We start from the raw sequence: 23,352 nt of genomic DNA on the forward strand, positions 1-23,352 counted from the left end.
AAGCTACAGCCTCTGCTCTATTTTTTATTCTTTATTTTTGAAACAGGGTCTTACTAAGTTGCGGAGGGCCTCACTAAGTAGCTGAGGCTGTCCATGAACCGCGATCTTCAGGTCTCAGCCTCCCTAATGCAGGGATTACAAGCGTACGCCACCATGTCCAGCCCTATTTTTTATTCTTTATTTTGAAACAGGGTCTCACTGAGTTGCAGAGGGCCTCACTAAGTAGCTGAGGCTGTCTGAGAACTGCAATCCTCCTGTCTCAGGTTCCCAAGTGCTGGGATTACAAGCATGCTCCACCACTCCTGGCTTCGCTTGCATGACTTTTAAAAGAAAACAAAAAGAGCCGGGCATGGTGGCTCACACTTAAAATCCCAGCATTCGGGAGGCTGAGACAGGAAGATTGCAGTTCGCAGACAGCTTCAGCTACTACTTAGTGATGCCCTTTGCAACTCAGTGAGACCCTGTTTCAAAATAGAGAATAAAAAAAAATAGAGCTGGTGGTATAGCTTGTAGGTAGAATGCCCCCGAGTTCCATCCCCAGTACTGAAAAAAAAAAGGAATTTATGTCTCTTTTTATAAAATATACATATTAAAAGTAAATAAAATGTTTGTGATTTAACAAAAATGTTATAACGTAAATACCCATATAACTATCATCCAGTCAAGAAATGATGGTAGCACTTCAAAAAAATGCATTTGGGGTTTGGGGGTGGGTGAGGGAATTGCTAGAGTATTGCATACCCATATTAATTGGAAAATGGCTTGGAAAAATTTAAGCCTTTTAATTTTAAAATAAATAAAATACTCTAATGATAAGATATTTCTGACTAATGTGCTTTATTTAAACAGGTTCTCAAACCATTGGATGTGAAAACCAAATTTTACAATGCAGAGGTAAGTGTTGGATGCTTAATAGGATTCCAATTAAACATTAAAATCTTATTTTAGTGAAAACCTCTACATTTTTATCACATTAAAATAAATTGCTGATGACTTAATTATATGCAAACATGAATATAAATTTCAATTAAAATGAATAATTTAATTGTAGATCTCTGTAAATCTGCCATTTCTGGCCTACATGTAATCAATGTGTCTTGATTTCTATTCTCATTTTTAATTTTGTAAGGCTTTTACCCCTTTCATTAAATGACTTTCGTATAATTCTACTTAATGGTGTTGTTATTGCTTAAAAAACACTAGCAATTTGTTGAATATTTACACTGCAGTTCTAGACATTACAAAAATTGAAGTAATAGATCTAGATTTAGAATTCACATGGAAAAATAGTGTCCAGTAAAGCTCAGCACATTTGATTCTCTTGTGGAAAGTTAATGTGCCAGCCAGAGTTGGGTTGCTGAGTCTGGTGAATGGCTTGGAAAACTCCTTGGAAGAACCATGTTTTGCAAAAATAAAAAGAAGTAACTTTTAGAATAGATGATTGTTTAACCTGTATCCCAACAAAAGAGATAAAATAGAATTTGCCATAAGAGTAAGGATCTGTTGTTTGTATTTTTTCTCCAAAAAGTTATATTTTATCTTAACTTACAGAGCTGTAGAAAACCAAAATCTCTTGATAGTGTTTTGCCCCTGAAAATCATATATTTGTGCTTCAGTGGTAGGTTCAAAGATACTCAAATACAGTATTTTTTTTATTTATATGTTTGGGGGGGGGAGGTACTGAGGGTGAAACCCAGGGGCATTCTACCTCTGAGGTATACCCCTAGCCCAATTTTTTATTCTTTATGTTGCAGCAGTTTCACTGAGTTGCACAGGGACTCACTAGTAACTGAGGCTATCCGTGAACCATGATCCTCCTGTCTCAGCCCCCCAAATGCTGGGATTACAAGGGTGTGCCACCACGCCTGGCCAAATACAGTATTTTGAGATGAAGATAATAAGCCAGGTATGGTGGTGCACACCTATAATCCCAGTACTCTGGAGGACAAGACAGGATTGCAGGTTTGAGGCCAGCCTCAGCAACTCAAAAAGCCTTCAGCAATTTAGCAAGACTCTGTTTCAGAACAGGAGTATAACTCAAAGGTAGAATGCCCATAATTTACTCCTCAATGCTACAAAAAATAAAATACCCTAGGATGAGAACTTGGAATAATCTAAAAAAGGTTTATGGAAGAACGGAAACTGGAATGACATCTGGAAGGAAGGGATGTTGAAAGCAGGAGCATCCGTGCAGTGAAAGCATTCCAAGCAGTTACAGGTGGGCCTGGGATACTAAGCACATGAGGAGAGTACCGATGTGCCATGGGAGGCACAGCCCATTAAGAGTTAACATTTCTATTTCAAGAATAGTTGAATTGGGATACTACATATTTCTTCCATTTTTGTTTAGCGTCCTGTTGGCTAATTGTAATAAAGTTGTTTAGTTTTTTTATTTTTAAGTAATTTATGGTTTTGCTGAAGAAGACTTCGTTCATTTTAGGGTGGGAGAATGTTATCTATTCTGTTAGAATAGATATGTTAGAAAATAAACAAATGGGGCTATAAGAGAGTTAGTTCCTAGGAAGAATATATTAAATATACATAGCCAGACTTGGTGGTGCATGCCTGTAGTCCCAGTACTTGGGAGACTGAGATAAGAGAATTGCAAGTTTGAGGCCAGCTTCAACTATTTAGTTATTTAGTAAGACCCACTTTCAAAATTAAGAAAAATAAAATGGGCTGAGGGCCCCCTCCTGGGTTTAAACCTTAGTACAAAATAAATATACATTAGATTTTCTTTGTTTAAAATATAGTGGTAAGCCAGATGCAGTGGCATATACCTGTAACCCTGGTATATGGGAGGGTGAGACAGGAGAACTACAGGTTCAAGGCCAGTCTTGGCAACTTAAGTGAGACCCTGTTTCTAAATAAATAAGTAAATAAAATGGGCTAGTGGCATATAGCTCAGGAGTTCAATCACTAGTGCCATTAAAAAAAAAAAAAAAAGGAAGCCAGGCATGGTGGCACACGTTTGTAATCCCAGCATTTGGGAGGCTGAGACCAGAGGATCGTGGTTCACAGACAGTCTCAGCTACTTAGGCCATTCGCAACTTAGTGAGACCCTGTTTCAAATTAAAGAATAAAAAATAGGGCAGGGAGTGTAGCTCGGAGGTTGAATGCCCCTGGGTTCCATCCTCAGATCCGCAAAAAAAAAAAAAAAAAAAAAAAAAAAAGGAAAAGGAGAATATAGTACATTAAAATATTTGTCAGAAAAGCATGGTGGCACCATAATCTCAGTACTTGGGAAATAGAGACAGAAGGATCCTCAGCAACTTAGCTAGTTCCTGTTCAAAATTTAAAATAAAAAAATAGGAAGCCAGGTATGGGTGGGACACACATTATAATCTCAGTACTTGGGAGGCTGAGACAAAAGGATTGCAGGTTCGGGGACAGACTCAGCTAATTAGTGAAGCCCTCCACTTTTTAGTGAGACCTTGTTTCAAAATTTAAAATAATAATAATAATAATAATAATAATAATAATAATAATAATAGAGCTGAGCCGGGCGTGGTGGCGCACACTTGTAATCCCCGTGCTTGGGAGGCTGAGACAGGAGGATCGCACGGGTTTGAAGCCAGCCTCAGCTACTTAGTGAGGCTCTCAGCAACTTAGTGAGACCCTGTTTCCAAATAAAATATAAAATGGGTCTGGGAGTATAACCCGGAGGTAGAAAGCCTCTGGGTTCCACCCCTAGTACAACTAAAAAAAAAAAAAAAAAAAAAAACAGAGCTGAGAGTGTAGCTCAGAGGTATGATGCCCCTGAGTTCTATCCCCAGCGCTACAAAAATAAGTAAATAAATAAAATAATATAATATAATATAGCCAGGCGAGGTGGCACACGCTTGTAATCCCAGCATTTGGGAGTCTGAGACAGGAGGATCACGGTTCTTGCACTGCCTCAGCTACTTAGTGAGGCCCTTTGCAACTGAGTGAGACCCTGTTTCAAAATAAAGAATAAAAAATAGGGCTGAGGGTGTAGCTCAGAGATGGAATGCCCCTGAGTTCTATCCCCAGTACCGCAAAAAAAATTTTTAATTAAATTAAATTTAAAAATAGGGCCAGAGGTGTAGCTCAGAGGTAGAACACCCCTGGGATCAATCCCAATATCATACACACAAAAAGATATTTGTCTAGTAGTCCTGTACCACTAATATTCAGAGTGATTTACAAGTAGATTTTCAAATATGTAGTCATTCTGCAAATAGTTTAGAAATGACAAACTCCCCATGAAGAAAAAATAAAATCCATGTTTCTACCATACTAAGCAATTGCTTTTTTCATGAGCCTATATTCTTTCAGACTTTATGCATTTATATAATCTATGCTGATAAAATTATCATAGTGATAACTTTTTTGCTGCCTTTTTCATTTAACATTATACATAATCTTTAACCTTGCCAACAAATTTCATATAAACAAATGTGTAGTAAAATTCTGAACTTTTAGTTGGCTCTGGTGGTACATGCCTATAATCCCTGTACTTGGAAGGCTGAGATAGGAGGATCACAGGTTTCTGGCCAGCCTTGGAAATCTAATCAGATCCTGTCCCAAAATAAAAAGGGATGGGGATATTTCAGTGGTACAGCACTCCTGGGCTCAATTCCCAGTACCACCACCAAAAATAAATAAAATAAATAACTATTAGGCAAACAAGTACTGTCAGCCAGGAATGAAGCAAATTCAACTCACCCTCACTAAATAGTTCATAGAGGTGTGGAGTTAGTAAACTACCATTAGCAATAGATGATGTTTATTACCCTGTGCAGTTCTGTCACTGCATCACATCAAACATATGTCTTTGATGCTATTTTTAAAAATGCTAACATGTGAATCGCTTAGAATAAAACAAGTTTCATGAAAAAAATTGCTAAAATTGTCTAAAATAGGAGCCTTCCAAGAATATTGCTGAGATTAGAAGCTAGAATTCAAACATTTGGTCATCTGCGCTACAGGGAGCCCCATGCCACGTCCAGAAGAGAAATAAATATACACTAAGCATCTTCCCAATCCTTAGGGAACTTAACATCTAGTGGAGGAGATTGACATGCCATAAGTACAAAAATAAGCACCTTTCTCCCACACCACACCCAATATACTCTGGGAACATAAGGTGCATTTAATGAAGGAGGTGACACTTGACCTTAGCCTTGATAAATAAGTAGCTTAAAATATGCATGTGAAAAAAGACTGAAATCTGTTAACAAGAGGAGAATAAACTCTCAACTGTCCAGATTGGCTTAGCCCAGCATTTCCTGAAATGTGATCTGGAACTCTAACCACCCATGGGGAGATGACCCGTGCTATGTATGTGTGTTTCTGTCACACTAAACTTCAATAAGATGTATAGTTACAGTACACCAATAAAAGGATATTTTTGAAAAAGGGATTCTATTACTAGATCAATTTAGGAGAAGCTATACATTGTATACCTTCTAAATGTGGAGGATAACATATATCCATTCTAAGTATCTACTAAGAATTATGAAGAACTTAACATGGGATATAGCTCTCCATCCCAAAATGTGCTCTTAACTATTTGCTTCTGTTTAATATTGAGCCATAGTTTTCTTCTCTATTCTGTTGTCATTTAACCTTAGCAGTTTCATCTTTTTAGAAAAATAGTTTGTCATACTTCTTTATGTTGCTTCCTGTTTACTTTCTTATTTACTAATGCTGTCTTATTTAGTAAGTAAAAATGCAGCAGTGCATTTTATTTTAAAGTTATTCTTTTCCTTTAACATTTAACTCTGATTTTTCTAATTTTTCTTTTTTATTTTTCCATTAGAGTGACCTCAGTTCTGTGGTAATTTGATTTTTTATTATAAATTTATATGCTTTTCTTACTTGCCACCTTTGACTCTGCCTAATTGATCTCTCTTTACAAAGCATAGTGGAAAAATAGTTAGTTGTGAATACTACCTATGTCACATAGGTGTTTCAGAAAAACAATTTGAATATATTGTTTACATGTTCTGTAGGAAAAATTTAGATCAGAGGTTATATTGTCATATTGAAACAATTCTTTATTTTTTGTTTAGGTGTTTTTCTTAAAAGAGGCATGTTCACTTTGTTGAAAATAGCCTAGAGATTTTCAACATCTTGCTGTAAAATACCCTACTATCCTTTAATTCTTTAAGTAGACTATACAGTTGAAATTCATTTTCAGATTCACAGCGATTTGATTTTAAGCCCGGGTCAGGTAAAGATGGCCTTTTGACAAAAGTAAGCAGAGAAAAGCAAATTTTCCCAAGTTGGCTGAAATCATTTTTTTAATTTTCCATTTATGATAAACATCATTTGCTTTCTCACATTATATGTAATAACAACATCAATAGCCTTAGCACTGGATTCTTACCTTAATTTTTCAAATGACAAATTATACTAATTATTCAAACTAACTTGATTTTCCATTATGATGCTTGTTTTTCTCTGATTTTATCTAAGCTCTTTCTAAATTTATGCAGAAATTTAAATTTTTAAAATTGAAACATTGGTCTATGGTTATTTCTTAAAAGCAATGGATTTATGGGATATATGTATTTTTTTTGGAGAAAAAGAAATAGATAATGTCCTTAAGTGGTACATTATTTTGATAAGTCATTGTGATTCTGTTTTCATCTGAGCACATCACACAAAGACTGAAAACCAGTTTTATTTTAGACATTTTAAATTATAACTTCATCATTATATTTTTGCGAGTGATTTCTATTTTCCTGACTTTAGTGTTAAAAAAAGATCCTAAGTGCCAATTTATTTTGGTCAGAATTTTTTAAAAGTATAATTCTGGAATACATTTATCATTTTCATGTTGTTAGTTTCAAAGATAAACCAAGTTAGTCTGTTATTCTTTAGTTATACAAATAAAAATAATAACCAAATAGCATAAAAATGAGAATGTTTATCACAAATAACCAAGGAATTAAAAATTTATATAAAGTTAATATTTATATTACCTAGTGATTGAAATATTACTGAAGAACATCTGTTTTCAAATCTGGCAGTAAGGCTATATAATATTTCACCTGATTTAAAAGTTCTAAGAAGTAATTCATATATTCTTTTTTTAGCCCTAAATATACATTTTAAATGAACAAAGAAACTCCCAGTGACCACTTAAATACTACTTAAACAGTTAAAATCTGTAAGATTAAAAATAGATTATCGCCAGGCGTGGTGGCCATGCTTGTAATCCCTGCGCTTGGGAGGTGGAGAAAGGAGGATCACTCAGGTTCGAAGCCAGCCACGCTGGCTTAAGAGACCCTGTTTCCAAATTTAAAAATATAAAAAATAGGTGTCTGGGAGTATAGCCCGGAGGTAGAAGGGTTTCCAGGAACCCCAGTTCCACCACCAAAAAAAAAAAAAAAAATTATCATGGTATGGTACTAGTGGTCATTAGCAAATCTAAACTGAAGTATTTGAAATTAGTTGGAATATTATAATAATAATAAAGAACTAGTTCTCTTACCATAACACTTAAATTATAGATGTATAGGTATACTCATCATACTAAACTTCATTTTAACATTATAATACCTTACTAACAGATTGAAGATTTTTGAGAATGAAATTCCAGTTAAATAAATATTTTTGGATATTAATACAAAATATATCCTAGTTATCCCACATCCATTGTTTGACAAGGTATCAGTTGACTAACACTTGACTTTGCCCCTGTTAATTATGTTAGGATGAAGATTTCTTTTCTTGCATTAATTATGATAACTTCAATTTGCAGGCATGAACTAATCACGTTTGTGGTTAATATTTTTTCTTCATATGCATAACATATTTTTGTTGAGGTAAATATCTTAAACAGCATCTCATTTTGCTGGATATTTTTTCATATTCTCAGACTGATGAAGTATTTCTTGAAGCACAGATTCAGAATATTACAACTTCACCCATGTTTATGGAGAAAGTTTCATTGGAGCCATCTATAATGTATAATGTAACAGAATTAAATTCAGTCAACCAAGCTGGAGAATGGTAAATATTGATACAAAATGTTTTTCTTGTTTTTAAAGATGCATAATTTCCTAACATCTATTACTCTTTCTTTATTTATTCTTTTCCTGTGTGTGTGGTACTGGGGGTGGAACCCGGAGACTTTCTACCTCCGGGCTATACTCCCAGATCTATTTTATACTTTATTTGTAAACAGGGTCTCACTAAGTTGCTGAGAGCCTCACTAAGTAGCTGAGGCTGGCTTTGAACCTGCACGATCATCCTGTCTCAGCCTCCCAAGCACGGGGATTACAAGCGTGCGCCACCACGCCCGGATTTGTTGTTGTTGTTGTTGTTGTTGTTGTTGTTGTTGTTGTTGTACTGGGGATTGAACCCAGGGGCATTCTACCTCAGAGCTACACCACCAGCCCTTTTTTTATTCTTTATTTTGAAACAGGGTCTCACTAAGTTGTGGAGAGCCTAAGTAGCTGAAGCTGGCCTTGAACCTGGATCTTCCTGTCTTAACCTCCTAAGTACTGGGAAAACAAACTTGGGCCACCATGCCTGACTAACATCCATTATTCTTGAGAGTTTGTTTGTTTGTTTGTTTGTTTGTGTTTATAGGTAATAGATCTTTATATTTATTAATTTATTTATTCACTGTGTATTTGTGTGTTGAGGGGAGGGAATACTGGGGATTGAACACAGGGGCACTCTACCTTTGTGCTATACCTTACCTTTATTTTGTTTTTCATTTTGGAACAGGGACTCACTAAGTTGCTCACGGGGGCTGGCCACAAACCTATAATCCTACTATCTCAGCCTCCCAAGTACTAGACTTCAGTTTAATGTGTCATGTTTGTTATAACTGATGCCCATAGCTTACATTACATTACTATGTATTTTAGTAAGTATATAATGGCATGTATCTACCATGTATCTACCATTACTATACTATAGAAAAGCTTCATTTTTCTAAAAGTATCCTGTTATCTATTCATCTCTCTCTCCACATAAAAATAGATTCTAGCCCATTGCATTTTATGTGTTTCTGTTCAAAGCACTTGTTCTTTTAATTCTTAAAATTCAGTAGGTAATTCTAAAACCTATCATTGTTATCCTGCAAATGATAATACAGAGGCATGGAAAGGAACGGTGGAGAAGAAGTTAGAAAATAAGGTTAGGATGATTGTGAGTTTGAAAAAGAAATATTCTCTAAACATAGGAATAGATTATTTTAACTATTGTACAACAAAGTAACATATAATATCCTATAGCAAATTTAGAAAAGGAAGAACAAATAGATGTAGGATTGACATGAACTTAAATGAGGAGATAATAACTGGGGAAAGTACCTGATTTTAATTAAGAATGAGAAGTTTACGTTTATATTATTATGGTGGTTACATACAGAAAAGTTCATAGCCTCTATTACCTGAGGAAAACAATAATTTTTCATCTTTTTCCATATCTTTTAGTTCATTTTGAAAATGATTCCTTAGTATAAAATGGTATGTTTTGGGGAATAAGGGTGTAGCTCTGTAGGAGAGTGCTTGCCTTCCAAGCATGAGGTCCTGGGTTCAATCTCTACCACACACACACACCCAAAAAAAAAAAAAAAAGATGGTATGTCTCTTCTTATTCTAAACTTTTTTTTTTTTTTTTTGGTGGTGGTACTGGGGTTCCTGGAAACCCTTCTACCTCCGGACTACACTCCCAGACCTATTTTATATATTTTTTTTTATTTGGAAACAGGGTCTCTTAAGCCAGCGTGGCTGGCTTCAAACCTGCCCGATCCTCCTGTCTCCGCCTCCCAAGCGTGAGGATTACAAGCGTGTGCCACCATGCCCGGCCATTCTAAACTATTTTAGAGAAAGGGAGCTTAAGGTTCTGATTTCTATTATAGTTTTTAGTTAGTTGATATGTCCAAGTTTTTAGGCAATATATTATTCTAAAGAACCTCAAGATTTCATGTTGATTTAAAAATTAAAGAAAAATAAATGTCAGTACAAATCTTTTTCATTTGTGTTTAAACAGCTGACCTCATCTAGGTTGTGGGGTGGGACATCATCCAGGTCTATCTAAAATGTCTATCTAAAAGTCAGAGCCATGACTTTTCTTTTAAAAATGCTAAAGAATTTTCTTCATCTTGTTTCTCTCTGCCCCTCTCAGTGTATCTACATTTGGGTCAAGAGCATATTTGCAGCCAATGGATACACGCCAGTATTTATACTGCCTAAAGCCCAAGAAGGAGTTTGCAGAAAAAGCAGGCATCATTAAGGGAGTAACAGTAATTGGAAAATTGGATATAGTATGGAAAACAAATCTGGGTGAAAGGGGAAGGTTACAAACCAGCCAACTTCAGAGAATGGTGAGTCTAGACACAGCCTCAGAGGGGGTATTGGTATGAAGTGGCAGGCATTTCCAACAATTTAAATTTTTCTATATGTATCAGTAAAACTTGGAATTCTATAAAAGGCATTAATGTTAGTGAACGAAGACTAATAGTCATTGATCTCTAGGGAGAAAACTAGTATAGAATGAATGCATGAAAAGTGCTTGGTGTTAATTTAATATATTTTTTTACTTTATACCAAACAGAAATCAAAATAACTGCTTATCAGTTGTTCCTTCCTTTGATAATGTTTCCTCCCTATTCATATGATTTCTATTACATTAAGATTTTCTATATGCTATGTCCTAAAACTCTTAGATTTACTGTACTTACCTATTCAGTTTATAACTTTTTTCTTTTCTTTTTTTTTTTTTTTTTTTTTGTGTGTGTGTGTTAGTGCCGGAGATTGAATTTATGGGTGTTCTTCCTCTGAACTACACCCCCAGCCCTATTTTATTTTTTATTTTGAACCAGAGTCTCATAAGTAACTGAGGGACTTGCTCAGTTGCTGATATTGGCCTTGAGCCTGTGATTCCCAAATACTGGGATTACAGGCATGTGCCACTGCACCTAGCTTTATAACTTATTTTAAAATGTTAAAAATGTGAGGCACCTGAAATTCAGGTGAGTCACACCAGAATCATCGTGTCAGCATTAGCTGGATGCTTTACCTAATTTCTGCTCTGAGAACATGGATAGCTGTCAAACTTTTGTCTTCTTTGCTAGTGAGAATTTGCCATAAGAGCCTTACTTTATGCTAAATATTACCTGTTCTGAAATTTTCTAAAATTTTCTCTTATTTCAGTTAGCAACAATTTTTTAAAAAACTGATGACGATGACCACTGAGCCTGCCTTAAAATATAGCAGGACCGGGCGTGGTGGCACAGGCTTGTAATCCCCGCGCTTGGGAGGTGGGGACAGGAGGATCGCACAGGTTCAAAGCCAGCCTCGCTGGCTTAGGGGATCCTGTTTCCAAATAAAAAAGTATTAAAAAATAGGTCTGGGAGTGTAGCCCAGAGGTAGAAGGGTTTCCAGGAACCCCAGTACCACCAAAATATATATATATATATAATCAGTTAGTTACCATCCTGCCATGGTATGTTCCAAGCCTTAATATTTCTCTAGTTCATCCTTTCCCATGTGTTGTAGAAAGACATATTTTCTTGACTCATTTTTTTTTTTTTTTTTTTTTTTTTTTTTTTTGGTGGTACTGGGGTTCCTGGAAGCCCTTCTACCTCCGGGCTACACGCCCAGACCTATTTTTACATTTTTATTTGGAAACAGGGTCTCCTAAGCCAGCACGCAGGGCTGGCTTCGAACCTGCACAATCCTCCTGTCTCCGCCTCCCAAGCGCGGGGATTACAAGCATGCGCCACCACGCCCAGCTTCTTGACTCATTTCAAAGCGAGCTCCACCTGTCTTTTAAGCAGTGAACTTTTCTACTTAGAGTTATGTATATCAAAGCTACAGTATCTCTGGAAAACATCCTTTGAGATCAGATACCCTAAAATTTCTGTACTAATTACATGGAATAATCATAAGAAAAACAGTACAGGTCTTTAGGGCTATACCTCGGCAAGACTGGTCGAGAGAGGGAACAATAAAGTGAATCAGAAGCATTTTCTCAGAAGAGCAGCTTGGAGACCCGAACTCTGATGAGTGAATGGGCTTGTGTGGTACCTTCATTAAAACTGAAAGGTTTTGTAATTGATATATTTTAACTGTGTTTCTTGTTTTCTCAGGCTCCAGGTTACGGAGATGTTAGATTATCTTTGGAGGCAATCCCAGATACCGTAAACCTAGAAGAACCTTTCCATATTACCTGTAAAATAACCAACTGCAGGTAATGCCAGTGTTTGTGAATGGCTGTCCTTTCTTCTCACTACCCTAAAAGAATTTTTAAATCTCTTATTCTCCTTTAAGTTCCTTCTTGACAGCTAACCTTCTCTGTTATTTATATTGAATGTTATAAAGTTCTTCATCTTGTAACAGTGTATTACATATATTTAAGGACCTATAACACTGGGTATTTTTTGATATTTTTCCTATGATGATATCATTCATTCATTGTACCCTATTTGGGAGGGTATTCACATTCTGTGGAAGAGAACACCAACTCAGGCCTTGACTTTAAGTTCAGAGACCTAGAAAAGATGGGACCAGATTTTGAAACCAGGAGTATTTGACTTCAAAGTCCATGTTCTTTTTTTCATTGTTTATACTTTCTTCACACTTCAGATTACTTAAGCATGAATTAATAAGTTCTTGTGGAATATTACAAACTTAATAAGATAAGAGTTTTCTGAGCCTGACCTATATCTTTAATATTAGAAACTGAAAATTGGTCATAAATTTAACAGAAGGAATAATACTAATTTGGAAAAAGTTTTAATAATAAAGAGAATATAATATAGGCACTGGGAGGCAAAGAACAGAGGGCTTTGAAATGAGAAAAACCTAGATTTCAACCATGTCCTGTCACTTTTTAGTACTTCTTTACTATTTGATACGCATCGTTGCTAGCTGGGGTATTTTGCTAATACTGCAGGGAATAATTCCAGCCACTACAGTGTGAATATATAATCCTTTTAATTCCATATCTACTCCAACTTTTTGGTATTAAGGAAATAGGGACTATTCATCCTTTGAAATTATTGAAATACCTGCTTCCTCTGTTTTCCTAGGCCCTCCCAAGCACAAATTCTAATTTCATTTTTTTAGTAACAACCATATATCACTATAACTACTAGTCTTTTTCTTACTGAATTATGATTCAAGAGAAGGGACAAGTTTTCCCCTGCTGTGTAAATGCAGTGTAACAAGAATGCGCCCAAGGCAAACACACTGTACGTGCAGGGTGTAGTAGGGGACTTTTTCTTTTGAGTTTTTTCAGGTATAACAAATTTGTTTATTGACCATTTGGCAATGTATTATTTAAAATGTTTAAAAGTTAATTTCTTTTGGCCTTCACTTTTTTGTGTGATTCAAATACATTTTCTAAAGACCTTAGATTTTCATTTTTCTCATCTATAAAAATGTGATTCCCCCTACACACACACACACACACACACACACACACACACACACAACATATAACATGTAAAGATCTTTCTGGGGTTTTATGGAATTTAATGAGAAAGTTTACATGCATCAACCTGCTCTCTGGCACACAGTATTTCAAATGTTTGTTAGGGAAATGCATATAAAAGCTAATATCATGGAGTAAATATGACCAAAAAAGTCAACAGATTAAAATTTAAATAAATATTTTAAAATATGGAGCCAGCTGTGAGGAAAAAACAAGAGTTGAAAGTAGCCATAAATGGTTAGAGTGGGAGACTGTCATTCATTATGAGCCTTTTGTCCTACTCTCATTAAAAATTTAACATGTTTGAGTTGAACAGTGGTATCTCTGAAAAGCACTGTAAATAATTCATTGTAAATAATATAGTGAGCAAGCATGCGTAGTATTTACTTAAGAATTTTGCAGTCATTTTACAAGTTATCTACATGCTAAAGGAACATAGGTTACTTATGAAAAGCACTAGACCAGACTCCATTTGTCTTTTCCTTTCCTGTGAACTACCCAATAGAGTTAGGACAACAGAATGAGGCACACATGTCTGGAAGTCTCCAGAGAAAGGGTAAAGCCATTTAACAAATCTACACTAGGAAATTGGTGTTCAGTGGTGGAGATGGAAGACCACTCTATAGGCAGATTAGTCTCAGGCCATGTTTAGCCTCAGAAGATGCCATCTCCTTTCATTTTCCTGATTTTGTCTTAAGTGAAATAAAAATATAATAGTTTGTTAGTTCTCTTTCTTATTTTTCTTCTCCTGGACACCCAGATGACAACACTGACAAAATGTGAAAGAAATATCACAGTGTCTCCTTGTGAAATGAACAAGATTTATTCCTGTTTTCTGATTCTTCCAGCAGTGAAAGGACTATGGATCTGGTTTTGGAAATGTGCAATACCAATTCTATCCACTGGTGTGGTATTTCAGGAAGACAGCTTGGGAAGCTGCATCCAAGTTCTTCTCTTTGCCTTGCCCTTACGCTGCTGTCTTCAGTACAGGGACTACAAGTATGTTCTCTTTTCAGGAATATCAATAGTATATGGGGGCTAATTTATACTTACTTATTAAATTCATATTTTATCTAGTAATTACCAGTTAATGAAAACTGAGGTCTATATCCTTCTCTCAACAGAGTGTCTCTGGCTTAAGACTAACAGACACGTTCTTAAAGAGAACCTATGAATACGATGACATCGCACAAGTCTGTGTGGTATCTTCGGCCATTCAAGTGGAAAACTAAAGAAAAGGTCCAATGTTAAGCTTTTTTGTCAAGTTTCACAGAACTGCTTTCTGTATTTTTTGTCACCTTTGTGAAATGATCAAGTCAATAGCAAAAATAAGAATATATTATTTAAATTTATTTCCTGTAAAACAGTTAAAATATTAAATATTTGTTTTGAAAAGAAATAGTGATTTTATTTTTGTGAGTTATATTCTAAGTGAACACCTATATTTTCTACATATATTTTAATTTTAGGTGACCATTGAACTTTGTTTTCCAAATTCGGTATATTTGGGGCCATTTGTCCCTAGCAAGTATCTAAAACTGTAGTCAGAAATTTTTTTGTGGAAAGGGCAGGATACTAAATATCTTGGGCTATGAAGGAAAAGAATGCACTCTGCAACTTTAGTACAAGAGCAGCAGCAGGCACAAAATGTACAAGGGTATTTATAAAAGTAGGCAGCTGGCTGGATCTGGACTGTGGACCACGGCTGGCTGACTTCAGTCTAGACGACAGAGTTGTTCTTAGACTTTTGGAATTCTCATTATAATATTTCAGTTCATTACAGGTTTTTTCCTAGCTCCTCAGTCAACAGGAAAAGTTTGTATAATAAAGCAAATGGGATAGTCCTCCCATAACCTGATAATTTGCCAACACAATATAAACTTTTGTAGTTGTTTTCAAAATTACTGTACTGATATGTCTGTGTTTATTGTAAATAAATATATCTAACTTTCAGATACTAAATAGACTAAAGTTGGCTTTACTTCTTAGGTTATTGATTGAACTTTTAACTAAGATGCTTAATAATGGTCTAATTCTAACTAAAACTCCTGGATTTTTCCCTTATAAAATAAACCACTCATTTTGCTATTGCATATTTAAAGGATTCCCAGCTTGTGATACTTGATTTTTGAACTCTAAATCATGTGTTAATGTTATAAAACTTTATATCTCTCCATGTAATGGTAACTATACTATAAATAAAAACAGTGAGAGGGTTAAGGTTTTAAATGGCTCTTTGAAACCTGAATGTAACAAAATGTTTCACTGTTTTGTCAGGAAAACAAGTATGCTGTTAAATAAACCTCATCTTATTTTGTTAAGTTGAAATTCAAAAAAGTAAAATTTCTTAAATATAGGAGTACATTAAGTCAAAAACAAAAATTGCTTTTTCTTGAATGCATAATTATTTATTGCCATGACACATTGTTGTCCAAAATGAATGCTATATTCAGAAGAGTTGACCCTCAAATAAGTACCAATGAGACATCTGTGCAAAATAAAGTGCAAGCAGTATAAAATTGAAGTCTTGTCAGTTCTTCCAGAATGATTACAATTAAGTGATGAAATAGACTTTATAGCCTCTGCACAGCTTATTTTGATTGTTTTCAAGCATCTTTTCATGACAAACTCTTTCACTCTTTAAAATGTTTAAAATAATATATAATAGTTGCTTGGAATCTGCTGTATACTTTAATTACAAACTCTTTCATTTATAAACAATAACCTAGACACATTGTTTTTAGATAATGCCATCTTAAAAAGGATCTGTGTAAACTATATTATAAAATTAGATTTGCAACTTGGTACATTAAATTAAAATGTCATTTGCATAAAAAAGACATGTTCAGTTTTTACATAGCATGATCACAGCTACTACAAGGAAGCACTTTAATGGAAGTCAAGCATTCCTAGTTAGAAAGTATGTATGTAAAGATATATTTTAACGCCCTCTTCATTCTCTTAGTGACTATATTTTCTCTATATTATTCTCTTAGTGACTATATTTTCCAGACAAAGAAGAAGAATATTTGGGCATTCCTTATCATTTTAAGAGTAGCCAGACTGACTTTGTCATGGGTGGTATATTCCCCAAGAAAAAGTGAAATGAAAGAAATACTCTAGTTCCCATTGTTTCATGTAAAAGAATGGCTACCTTTAATTACAGATGTTAGCAGATGAAGACAATATTTTAAAGCTGTTTTTTTTTCTCTTATGTCTTTGATTTTGTGTTTATGTGTTTAACAGTATATTAGGCAAAAATAAAATGAGTTGGGAAGTGGTTTCTCCTTTTATATTCTCTAAGAGGTTTGCAGAATTGATGTTATTTGTTCCCTAAGTTTTCAGTAGAATTTACCATAGAAGTCATCTGGGCTTAGAGTTTTCTAACTATAAATTCAATTTGCTCAATAAATATAGGTCTATTCAGGTTATCTATTCTCCAGTGAGCTTTGGTGATGTGTAACTTACAAAGAATTTGTTTTATCTAGGTTGATAAATACACAGAACTAAAGTTAGTGGTAGTTTCATAATTATCTTTTTTTTTTTTTTTTTTGCCCCCAGTGCTGGGGATCTACAAACCAAAGTCTCGCATGTGTCACATGTTAGGCAAGCGCTCTACCACTGAGCTATATCCCCAGCCATTCTCCTTTTTTTTGCGGGTCTGGGCGTGGAACCCAAGGGCATTCGACCTTCGAGCTACACCATGTGTCCTATTTTTTATTCTTTATTTTGAGACAGGGTCTCACTTAAGTTGCAGAGGGCCTCACTAAGTAGCTGCAGCTGTCCACAAACCCCGATCCTCCTGTCTCAGCCTCCCGAATGCTGGGATTACAAGTGTGCACCACCATGCATGACTCTTCTCTTTCATTTCAAATATTGCTCATTTGTATTTTTTTGTCACCTACAGGTTTATCAATTTTGTTGATCTTAAAGTTTTTTGAATGAACTCAAAATAGATATGCTAGAAATTAACTTCTTATTCAACACTAGGTAAGAATGACTAGTTTTCAACTAAGGACCAGCTTTGCTTCTTCTTTTATCACATTTGTAATTTTTATGTGGTTAGTTAGTACTTCATTCCATATAACATGTAAACACTAGCAGCTGAGTGTAAGTTCATGAAAAATTAAAATGGTCTAGATGGAATATAGGAGATTTTATTTCAAAGGGGCTCAGATTTAAGTCTGGCTCTTCTCTAGATGGAACCATAGATTCAAATAACTCTTCATATTGACCTGAGCCCAGGTGCTTTAAGTATTTGCTGGTCTAGCTGAAGAGGAACCTCTAACCTAAGTGTTTCTCTAAGTTTTAATCTTTGGTCCTACATCAAAACTACCTGCTTAAAATGGTGATTCTAGGTCTTAATACAGCACCTTCTAAATCAAAATCAAAGGTCTGGCCTTTGAATCTGCATTTTTAATGACTTCTACCAGGCAATACATTTTACCAGGTAAAATTATAGAACCACCATCCTGACCTCACAAAGAAAAATAAACTTTTAGATACAAAATAGTCTTTTGAGAACAGTTATAGCAAGGCCCTTATCACGTCATTTTTACTCATTTAATTTTAAATTATTTTTCAGTTTTTCCTCACAATGCTAATAAAATCATTACATGTATGCCAGCTTCACCAATTTCAAGATTAGCAAACAAATTCCAGTTGGAATTAGAACTGTCTCATCCATCACTATACTTAGAGCTATGCCTTTATACCTAACATCATTTCTCTTCATCAGCCAATATGGCATCTAATTCATAACAGAATATTTTAAGTCTCCTATCATGTTAGAATTGCAAATTAATAAGCATAAGATTGGCACACCAAGCCAAAATATAGCAGAAGATTGCATGAACAAGGATGTTAATGATAGATGCTTTTTGTTATCCATCAAATAATTAGTTTTTAAATCAACGTTTATCAGAACATGATTAGATTCCACTTAGAAAATCCTTAAGGTCAAGCCACCTACTTGTTTAAATATAGGTATATTGGATAGTTTCCAACATAAATTGACCACCAGGGAAATTGTGATAATTAAGTTGAAAATGAAAAGTCACATCACTGACCTAACCGATACCATTAAGAATTTCTAAATGTGTTTTATTGTGTACTTAGTGTAGCTGGCCATGCTTGTATTATCAGTACTAAACTGAAGACAAGATTAGTTAAGAACTATACAAAAAACCTGAGCATCCTACCTTTACTTCCATTATTCACATCTGGTTTTTTCTTTACAAAACATCCCTTGCACCAAATGCTGCTTCCCACCAGCTGGTAAGATTCCCTGTCACCCATCAGAGCAAGCAGCATTGAAGATCGTACTGACACCTGTGACGTATATTCATTACTGACAGCACTCAGGAAAGCTAAACCTAGGCAATGCGTTTCTTTGTACGTGCTGCTCAGTGGCAAATGAGTTTTTTCTAACCCAGCATGTGAAGCATTTTCACTTACACATCTCTCTCCTCTCAAAAAACTTGCTTAAGGGAATGTAGAGCTAAAGAACTCACCAATAAATAGCCCTCCCATTCAATAAATATACTCTGCTTTTAAGTGTAATATACAAATATAATAAAAGTTTGAAAATGGATGGAATCTTGTCAGTGCTGTATTAGCACTTAACAAGGCTACTCATCATTTACTTCCAAGGGAGTCATAGTTCAAGTCTGTCTGTGATGATCTATTGTCTAAACAGATTTATTTATTAATATACAGAAGAGGTTTGCCTTCATTATTTTCATGTATCAGATATGGTGCTTTTGTTGTTGTCTTGTTTTTCGCTACTATCTACAGTGACTACTTTAGAGTCATAGACTGTTAACGTTCCAGGCTGGGGTCTCTGGTTAAATCAGGAATGTTCCTCAGTGCTGCTGCTGAATGATCTGCTCCGGATGTGATTTCTCAGTTGCTCTATGAGTTCAGGATTCTGCTGTTGTATCTGCTGAGCGAACTGCTGTCCCCTGTAGCAAAGAGGTAGAATAAATTAGGGAATGTCCAGTCACACAACACCCATGTAAAAAGAACTTCAAAAAATATAGGACTACCTAGAAGGAGCTTTCCTCATTAAAACAAGTTTAAAGCCATGACTTTACCAATGCCACGATACAGCACTGTTAACAGTGCAGAGTATTTTGTTTTGTTTTTTAAATTTTTTTATTGGTGCACTGTATTCATACATCATAATGGGATAAAAAAAAACTTTTGTAGACATACATGCACACATGCATACATGCTCAGTTAGCCCCTACCCGATCCCCACTCCCTTCCCTCCCCATCCCTCCTTCCTATGCTTGGCTTAGTGGTTGACATCTAGTATTATAGCAATTTATCCAGAATTAACAATGATAATCTCACATAACAGTTTCATTTGTCTGATACCAAGCTTTTCATGACTTAAAGATAACATTTCAATATTTCTTTTGCTTTCTTTCTTACCAGAGAATATTTTTTTCTTTTCTTTTTTTTTTTTTTTTGGTGAAACTATCATACATTTATTTATTTTTCAGAAAAAAAAATCTATCCTAATATGGAATATGGACTCTAGATACCCAAACGATCTTGAAAAAGAACAAAGCTAGAAGATGTATATTTTCTGATTTCAAACCATATAAAGCTACAATAATTGAAACAGTGTAGTATTGTTATAAAGGCAGATATATAAACCACTGGAGTTAAAAGCCTAGAGATAAATTCTTCCATATATTGTCAAGTTATTTTTGACAAGGTTTCCACGAACATTTAGTGGAGGAAATAATAATCTTTTAGCTAAATATTGTTGAAAAATAATAATTATATGAAAAAGAATAAAATCGGACCCTTACCTAACACCATATACAAATATTAACTCAAAATATATAAAAGACCTAAATATAAGTCTTAAGACTATAAACTTTTAGAAGAAAATCTGGGGCATAAAAGCCCACAACATTGAAATTGGCAGTGTTTTCTTGGATATGATTTCAATGGCACAGGCAACAGAAGAGTAAACAAACTCCCTAAAAAATAAAAAAAAATATTGTATATCCAAAGACAATGTAAATAGAGTTAAAAGTTACTGATAGAATGGGATAAAATGTTTCCAAGTGCTATATCTGAAGGTATATTAATATTCCAACTAGAAATCCTAAAAATTAGCAACAATAAAAGCAAATAATACAATTTAGAAATAGGTAAAAGATTAACATAAATAATGAATCTCCAAAGATAATCTTAGTTGTCTGTTGGATGAAAATTCTTGTTTCTCTGGTTCTGGTGTGTGTTACCTATTTCTTCTTTGTAGTTAATCTCTTTGAGTATTTTCTCTAGCGCTGGTTTTGAAGACATAAATTCCTTCATTTTCTGTTTGTCATGGAAGCTTCTTATTTCCCCATCTAATTTGATAGAAAGTTTTGCTGGGTAGGAAATTTTTGGCTGGAAGTTGTTTTCTTTCAGAGTTTGGAATATGTTACTCCAAGCCCTTCTGGCTCTCATGACTTGGTTTGGGAAGTCTGGAGTGATTCTAATTGGTTTGCCTCTGAATGTTACTTGGCCCTTTGTTTTTGTTGCCTTTAAGATTCTCTGCTTGGCTTCCACATTGGTCATTTTGACAATTATGTGGCGTGGGGATCCTCTTCTCCAATCCTGTCTAAAGGGAGTTCTATAAGTTTCCTGGACCTGTGTATCAACCTCTTGCTCTATGTTTGGAAAATTTTCTGCTATTACTTCCTTGAAGAGATTGTTGATCCCTTTGGTTTCACCTTCTTTTCCCTCCTCTATTCCAATTATTCTTAGGTTAGCTCTCTTAAAATAGGCCCATATTTCTTCAATGTCAGATTCCTGCTGTTGAATTTTTTTTTCTAAATTAGAAACTATGCGTTCATTTTTGGAGTGATCATCTTCAAGGAGCGAGATTCTATTCTCCATGTGGTCTAATTGGTTTTTTGTACTTTGAATTGAGGCCTTTACTTCATTAATTGCATCCTTTATCTCTTTTTGGCTCTCTCTGAATTCTTTTCAAAACACCTCTATTATTTCTACAGTTATTTTCCTGATTTGATCTTCTAGAAATCTCTGAATTTCTGTTTTATCAGGTTCTGAAGTTGTGGGGTTGTGGGCATTCATTGCTCCATTGTTATTCCTCTTTCTCATGATTTCAGAAGTTTGTGTCTTCTCTGGGTTCTTCTCTGGGTCACTACTATTTCACTTAAGGTGCTCTGAATCTCGAGTCTGTGGTATCTCAGTCACCACTACTCCTTTACTGGGTTGTATCGCAGAGTCTCAGACCCAGGGAGTCGATAGAGGCTGCTTTAGACCATGGGGGGGGGTACCAGGTTGGGTGTTCTCCTGCGGGGAGTTGTGACTATGGTGTGATATCTGCCACCGCCACTCCCCCACTGGGTCAAGTACCTGAGAGTACAGTACTGGGATATCTCCTCTAGGGGCCGCAATTTGACTCACGGTTGTTGAGTGCGCTGATGGAGCTGTAGTGGACTCCATGAATTCGCTGCTGCCGCCACCGTTGGCAATATAGCACCACTGCCACACCCTCGGCCATGAGGCTGGCATATTTCTTCTCTGGATTTGAGCTCTGCTCTGAGTCCCTGCAGTGTGTGCTGAGCCCAGCCCCTGGGAGCTTTAGACGCTCCCTGCGCCGAAAAATCTGCCGAATTCCTCCCAGCTGATCCTCAACGGCTCACCTCGGCTTGCTGTCCGCCGCTCATCTCTGGAGCCTGGTGGGCTGTTGAGTTCGTTGGTCTGGTGCTGTCCAGTGAACTCACCGCTGCCGCTGGCAATAAGGCGCTGCTGCCACATTCTTGGGCGTGAGGCCGGCGTATCTCCTCTGTGGCTCTGAGCTCCGTTCTGAGTCCCCCTTCTCTCTGGGGCCTGGTGCTGCAAGGGAAGATGGCACCCGCGCCACTCCGCACCGTGGCTCCAGCCACAGCACTGTGGTCTGGTTTCTTTCTGGTGTCTTGTTTTTCCAGCCCTCTTTTTCTCTGTCCCTTGTATTTACCTTTTTTGTTTCTCTGCTGATGGTGTTTTCTGGCTATGAAAGGCGCTGATTTTGTGGTAATAGAAATTGCTTGTTAGCGGGGCTCGTAAGCCCTGCTTTTCTCCATCGCCATCTTCCCGGAAGTCCTCTTGTTTTGTTTTTTGTATGACGGATTGAATCTGGGGTGTTTTAACCTTCAACCTACACTCCCAGTTCTGTTTTATTTTTTTATTTTGAATCAGGGTCTTGCTAAATTGCTGAAGATGACCTGGAACCTGCAACCCCCCTTTCTCAGCCTCCCAAATATTGGAATTACAGGCATGTGCCACCATGCCCACAGTGTTCTTTATAAGGAAAAAAAAAAAAAACGACAGAAGGACCAAAGGTTCCAGGCCAGCCTCAGCAACTTAGATTCTGTTTCAAAAAAAATTTTTAAAGGGGCAGGGGGTTGGGGATGTAACTCAGAGGTAGAATGTCTTGCTCCTCACCTTTTGGCGAAGATCAGCTGAAGAAACAGAACACAAGTTAAAAAATGAATGCCTGAACTGGATGAAATCTACCCTTCTAGTGGTTAATCACAAATAAGCAAAGGGATAAGAAGTATATACTTTTACTATATGTACTCAAATGTAGTACTCTCACTAGTTTCTTATTGACAGTGTGTAACACCCAGTTTGGGATATTAATAGAGATTACCTAACAACTGCTTTTGTGTGTGTGCATGCATGTGTGCACATGTTACTGAGATTAAACATTAAGCCCAGTGAATTCTATTTCTGAGCTATATCCTCAGCTCTATTTTTATTTTTTATTTGAAAAGAGGATCTCTCTAGGTTGTGGAATGCCTTGCTAAGTTGCTGAGGCTGGTCTTGAACCTGCAATCCTCCTTTCACAGATTCCCAAGTATTGAGATTACAAGTGTGCACCATCATGCCTGGCTACAACTTCTTTTT

The 23,352-nt window shown here is 35.9% G+C and overlaps 2 protein-coding genes across 2 annotated transcripts in view; one reads left to right on the top strand and one right to left on the bottom strand.

The window, feature by feature from the left end:
- TRAPPC13 (trafficking protein particle complex subunit 13) overlaps positions 1 to 14,660 on the top strand; it is a gene marked incomplete at both ends in the record, with an annotated part of 35,106 nt that extends 20,446 nt beyond the window's left edge. Inside the window, 7 exons of the mRNA XM_080696848.1 lie at positions 850 to 894; positions 5,786 to 5,803; positions 7,853 to 7,986; positions 10,117 to 10,315; positions 12,083 to 12,183; positions 14,277 to 14,427; positions 14,553 to 14,660. Of these exons, the coding sequence (XP_080552974.1) occupies positions 850 to 894; positions 5,786 to 5,803; positions 7,853 to 7,986; positions 10,117 to 10,315; positions 12,083 to 12,183; positions 14,277 to 14,427; positions 14,553 to 14,660 (756 nt within the window). The remainder of the gene's footprint in view (positions 1 to 849; positions 895 to 5,785; positions 5,804 to 7,852; positions 7,987 to 10,116; positions 10,316 to 12,082; positions 12,184 to 14,276; positions 14,428 to 14,552) is intronic.
- A 4,619-nt stretch (positions 14,661 to 19,279) lies between these two features.
- The window catches only part of SGTB (small glutamine rich tetratricopeptide repeat co-chaperone beta), a gene marked incomplete at both ends in the record, with an annotated part of 53,804 nt that continues 49,731 nt past the window's right edge, over positions 19,280 to 23,352 (bottom strand). The window contains one exon of the mRNA XM_080716609.1: positions 19,280 to 19,391. Within this exon, the coding sequence (XP_080572735.1) occupies positions 19,280 to 19,391 (112 nt within the window). The remainder of the gene's footprint in view (positions 19,392 to 23,352) is intronic.

This window comes from Muscardinus avellanarius, assembly GCF_963383645.1.
Source record: "Muscardinus avellanarius genome assembly, chromosome: 1".
Taxonomy (NCBI): Eukaryota; Metazoa; Chordata; class Mammalia; order Rodentia; family Gliridae; genus Muscardinus; species Muscardinus avellanarius.